This window comes from Leptinotarsa decemlineata, unplaced genomic scaffold, assembly GCF_025532065.1.
Source record: "Leptinotarsa decemlineata unplaced genomic scaffold, Ldec_3_MD MMD2_P_RNA_scaffold_9, whole genome shotgun sequence".
Lineage (NCBI taxonomy): Eukaryota > Metazoa > Arthropoda > Insecta > Coleoptera > Chrysomelidae > Leptinotarsa > Leptinotarsa decemlineata.
The window spans coordinates 5,422,732-5,428,731 of NW_027412536.1; the positions used below are offsets into that span (position 1 = coordinate 5,422,732).

Below are 6,000 nucleotides of genomic sequence, written 5' to 3' on the forward strand. Positions count from 1 at the left end.
TGAATTGAATTAATCTTTAAACATAATATCATTTACATTTATTTATAGAATAATTGGTAACTAGAATGAAATCACTTCTTGTAAATTTCCGAAAACACATAGTTTTTCCTTATTTTGCATAATAAAAGAATTCAGGGTTATTTGTATAAAATCAATGTTCTGAAACAAAAATTCAAATGAAAGTTTACCTGAAGTCAATAAAAACAACATAATAATACCCCATTCAAGTTATATCTTAAGAATTCAGTTGCATTATCTTTCTTTCATTTTCAATTATTTGTACAAAATCAATATTCTGAAACAAAAATTCGAGGTAAAGTTTACCTGAAGTCAATAAACATAACATGATACTTCGTTCAAGCTCCATCTAAAGAATTTAGTTGCATTCTCTTTCTTTTATTTTCAATTCTAGTTATATTTGGTGCTTTTACTCTTTAAAATACTTATTTGATCTAGTTTCTAATTTTCTTTTCATGAATTTATGAAATATTTCCTATTTTTACGTTTTCCCCCATGGGTTGACCAATAATTGACTACACTGAACAATAATCAAACTTAAATTTATTTCACTTTGAATACAACAAACATTTCAACTAAAACTTTACTGTCTCGATGGGCGAGTGGATGGTGAATGTATTTGGCAATCGAAGGCGCTGGAACATTCCTCGGAATTTCATCGAAGTCGGTGGAATATTCGCCGGGAATTCCATCAATTCGGTACGAACAGCTGCGAAATGTCGGCCGAACCGAGCGCGTTCTTAGCCACATCACAATTGGTTTATGGCTACCAGTGGTGGCCGGCGTTATTTTCTTTAGGACATGATTACAAACTTCTATATTTTACTTGGAATTATTGAAAATATAAGGGTAAATATTTTTGAAAAAGTCAATGAATATTTTGAAATCACTATCACATATAAATTTTAGTTCTTATGATGCACTGTTTGGAACCTTTGGTGTAGTAATGAATATTACTGGATTTTTTTTCCAACACCAAATCGTTATTTTTAACACCTCGACACGTGTTTCGATCACCAAGTGATCATCTTCAAAGAGGAAGATTAAAACTCAATCTTCCTCTTTGAAGATGATCACTTGGTTATCGAAACACGTGTCGAGGTGTTGAAAATAACGATTTGGTGTTGGGAAAAAAAACTCCAGTAATATTAAACTTTAGTTTTCGAACTGAAATTATTTTTTCCATATACAAAATCAGAAAATGGTACAAAAATACCAGTTAGTGCTAGAGGAAGCACATTTCTGTAAACCTCAGCAAAACTGTGATAGTCCCCTTTACCAGGAAGAGGAAATTAAATGATTTAACTCCACTTTTCTTGAATTGTGAGATTATTTCATTTTCAGCAAAAAGGAAATATCTAGGTATTATTTTAGAAAAAAAAATCTTACCTGGAATGCTCATCTAAAAAATGTGGGAATATTTGAGAAGATTATCAGACATAATCCCGTTTGAACTAATTTCCTGGTGGCAGAAAGTCATATATCTAGGACCATTTTGAAAATTGGGCATTATACTAATAATGTCGATGGCGGCAACTCAACTAAAATATTGTGCTTTTGTGTCTAATTTCCTTTTCTTACACATATGTGTTAGGACAAACTTGTAAACATTACTACACTACTATACTACTACTACTAAAGTAATAATTATTTAAGAAGCTAAGGACTTGATTCTCACTTTCAATTTTCAGAAACAGTCACAAAGAGAATCAAGTGATGAATAATTCAAAATTTGCAATAAAATTCACTGTCATGAGTCCTAGAGTTCAAAATTATTATTATTTGTTTTTTATTTTTCGGTGATCCTATTCACAAGACACTTGAGTTATATTTTTATTCTGCAAGATGTTGAAACAAAGGCTATGGAGCCTTTTAAAAATATAAACTTACCAGAATTTTTTCTCAAGTTCAACTGCTAAACCTACCCGTATTGTCATTTGAAAAATTGATAATACTTTATTAAGATTTTCTCGAATTTTCTCAGAATTAATTTGTTATACTGTACTGTTACATACTCAAAAAACCCAACATTTGTAACTATATTGAAAACAACAGTATTGATAACATTATTTGTAGAAGCGTAGATGAAATATCACTCAACACAACTTGTTGAGGATTGGGAACCAAGTCCACAGCATAACCAGAGGCGTATATCTAGTCCAAGCTCACCCTCGTCTGATGAATAAAGCATATCCTCCAGCTACAAATCATTAATTGAATAAATGTGACAATTGAAGATATGTATTTTGAACAAATCTTCTATATGTTAGTAATGACCTGCTGGAAATGTCCATCAATAATGTGTGCCATGGGTATTAAGATCATAAATCAACAACATACATTTTTATCAATATGATAGAATACGAACTATTCTTCAAAATGGAATTGAATAAAAAATATGAGGGTCAATTATCTGCCTAGAAGTAATATTTGTGCAATTCACGTTAAATTAATTCTTTCTGTGTCAAACACTAATCAAGACTCTTATTTCACTCTTAAATCGATAAGTTAATCCAGAAAAAGAAATAACCGATATTGAAGTACATTTCACTGGCTTTTTTTTTGTTTATCATCACTCTTCTTAAGGTCTGAATTTTGTGTTTTTCATATATTTTCTTCATTTACTATGAATTTGTAGACATATTATTGTTTTATGCAAAAATGAATATTCACTCTTCTTCATTTTGGTAATCATGCTGCTCTCAGATGACACACTTATATTCAATTGTTTCCCCCTGTCAGGATTATTCAAACTATATCCAATCTCTAAACAAAAACTGAGTCAAGGTATTGTGTAATTGCTTTGCTGATCAACTTGAATTTTGAAGCAGATTTAACGTAAAATACAAGATTACTATGAATACAGAAACAAATTGTGAATACGAGATTGTGAAAATATGAAACAATGAGGTTGATTTTCTGACATTTTCAATGCTATATTTATATTTCTCCTAAGCACATTATATTTATTTACTGAACTGGCTTAAGTAAGGAGTGTTGATATAATGTTGTATTCACAAATGAATTTTTCTGCTTTATTTCATGCAGTTAGGCTGAAATTTAATACTTTTTGTTTGTTGTGATATTTTTAATGTATGGAATAACAGCATGATAATTTGATTTTCAGGCGGCATAATACCAGATCTCGACATATATGCCATCCCGAGCTCTGAGACAGCCCCAGTTAACGAAATCTATTTTATAGCCATTATCGATGTGTTAACCCATTATGGAGTTAAGAAGCAAGCTGCTAAGGCTGCTAAAACTGTCAAATATGGTTCAAATGTAGATGGTATTAGTACATGCGATCCAGATCAGTATGCTCGACGTTTCATTGATTTCATGTCAAAAGCCATTGAATGAAAAAATGTGTGACTATATCTCTGACAGAGGTTACAATTCGCACATTAAAGACTGGGTTACATTTTATTGCTTAAATTGAAAATCAATCTCTTCGTGTTTCGCAAACACACTGATTGCTTTTCTGGAATCGTTTATTATCTACTTCTGAACAATAGTGTGAATTCTAGTCTATTGAAAAATAAATTACTACTTATGAAGCCTGAAACTTTTTTCTGATATTGGAGATTGTCAACAAAATATTAGTTGATGATTCATGCAGCAGGCACTGGTTGTTTCTACAGTTTTCTTACTATATGAAAGTAATATCAATCTAGAACAGTCATTTGTAGAAGTTTCATGTTAGGGAATATTCTTTGATTGCAAAAATGATATTTGAAATACGAATATCAATTAAATATATAATCACAGTCTGCCATTCAATTGTAAATCAAGTGAATAGAATGCAAGTTAAAAAAGAGAAAAGAATAAATATTTCTAGTAGAAACCATTGAAAATGTTATAATAATTATTTTCGTTTGCCATTTACCATTGTGTTAAATGATATCAGACATGGTAGAATAATTTTTTGCAAAACCAGCCAAAAAATTGAATTTTCTATTCTTTTTCAATATTGTATTAGTGGTTTATTACTGTAATTATTCTTATATCTATAAGTTCATTGTGGCACATTGTCAACAAAATATCATCATGAAACAGAGCTTGGATTCATTACATTTTTGCAGTCTTCACAAATACCAAGAGAACATCAAAAATTATTCTGAATAATTCATATTTCTAATTCATTGTAATTTAAAATACAAACAGAACCAAAAATCTATATTTCTTTTAAATGTTCTGAATTGAAACTATTTCAAATATATTGTATATATGATATGATAGGGTGTCTAAGGTATGTATATAAATTATGATGAGTTTATTATTTTAGTAATAAACGTATTATATTTCATTAATATATCTGTTACTAATAACTTCCAAATAGGATATTTGATATTAAATATGGATTATGTATTTTTTTATTTTGTTTTTGATTCCATGATTTTAATTTGATTGTGATTCAAAAAATGAAAACAAACACCTACAATTTTCAGTTATAAACTTTGTGTCCAAAGTATTATTCATATTCATAGTAAAGCTGTAATTTATATATATCTACAATTCTTTCCCTCATCATTCCACAAATTCTGAGGTACAAATTCAATTTAAATCTACTCAACAATATAATATACATATCAACAAAATTCGTGGCAACTTTTGATTTTACATACTACAAATATAGAATTTTTGCACAAATGATTGATATGGTAAAAAAAAACTTTCTTTAAAATAATATAGACAATGAATATAATTTACTCATAAAATTTCATGAAAAACACTGATTTACTTCTGTTTGTGTTTCATTTAAGACAAAACAGTTCTGAACTTCAATGAAGATGGATTAATCGAGAATTTATAACGCCAGAGTATTATTTTCTCTTTTTGGTATCAATTCTTAATACATTATCTGATGATCCACTCTTGGTCATATTTCATATTTGTATATATATATATATATATATATATATATATATATATATATATATATATAGGCTGTTTAAAGAATATTCTTTGTCATGTGGTCGAGCTTTCAAAAACGTGAATAAACGTAAAGGGAATTTATCAAGACATCTACAAAAAAATTTAAACATTGCAACAAAATTGTAAAACAGATAGGTAAAAAATGTACTCACTAACTTGAGGTTATAGTAAAAACTCAGACGTGGTAATGAGAAAAAATATATATATATATATATATATATATATATATATATATATATATATATATATATTTATTTATCGTTTTATGTGAAATTTGATTTTGGCAGTAGATTTTGCTTAAGAAATGATGTCAAATGGCGTCTACAAAATAGGTCACGTGATTTCCTTAACCTGTCAAAATTGACATTTAAAAAAAGAAACATCGAAAAATGACATTATTCTTCAAAATATCCTAAAATATCAAAGGATAAAAATATTTTCTTTTGTAATTTTATACCCACACACCAAGTTTCAAACCCATAATAAGTATTTTATATTTTCACTATTTTTCTGCACTCCTGCTTTTTCTACTTATCAAAATTTAAGCACAACTGTACTAAATCATTTATTTTAACTAAACTCGTCACCGAATTTCTTTTTTTGTAATATAATAATATTTTAAGAGCCTCTTTGATGTTAAAAACAAATTTTGAAAAATAAAAGTTGTCAAACTTGATGCAAAGTTCATCTAGTTTCAACGGGGCTTTCAAAAATATACAGTACTTGAGTTTTTTAATGAGCAAATGGCCTCACAATATGAATTAGAACAAAACGAAACATTAGGAAACATCATTTCGTAATTCTTGAAGCCCATTCAATAAAAGAAAAAAACTCATAGTATTTACATTTACCTACTCCGCTAACAACACTAATTTAAAAAAACTGGGTAGGCTGTGAAAAAATATGAAACTACATAATGTGTTTTAGAAAACGTCACTGTCACTGAATAAATTAATGCCCGTTAGTTCAATGTAATGTATGAAAATTAAAATAATATGTTATCTTCACAAGAAAAAATTGAAATTGTGCTAATTTATGGTGAAA

At 28.4% G+C, this 6,000-nt stretch overlaps 1 protein-coding gene across 7 annotated transcripts in view; it reads left to right on the forward strand.

The window, feature by feature from the left end:
• PIP4K (Phosphatidylinositol 5-phosphate 4-kinase) overlaps positions 1 to 3,578 on the forward strand; it is a 68,274-nt gene extending 64,696 nt beyond the window's left edge. For all 7 annotated transcript variants that reach the window (XM_074170512.1, XM_074170506.1, XM_074170510.1 and 4 more), the window contains one exon: positions 3,146 to 3,578. In XM_074170512.1, the coding sequence (XP_074026613.1) occupies positions 3,146 to 3,381 (236 nt within the window). In that variant the 3' untranslated portion in view covers positions 3,382 to 3,578. The remainder of the gene's footprint in view (positions 1 to 3,145) is intronic.
• The last annotated feature ends 2,422 nt before the right edge of the window (positions 3,579 to 6,000 follow it).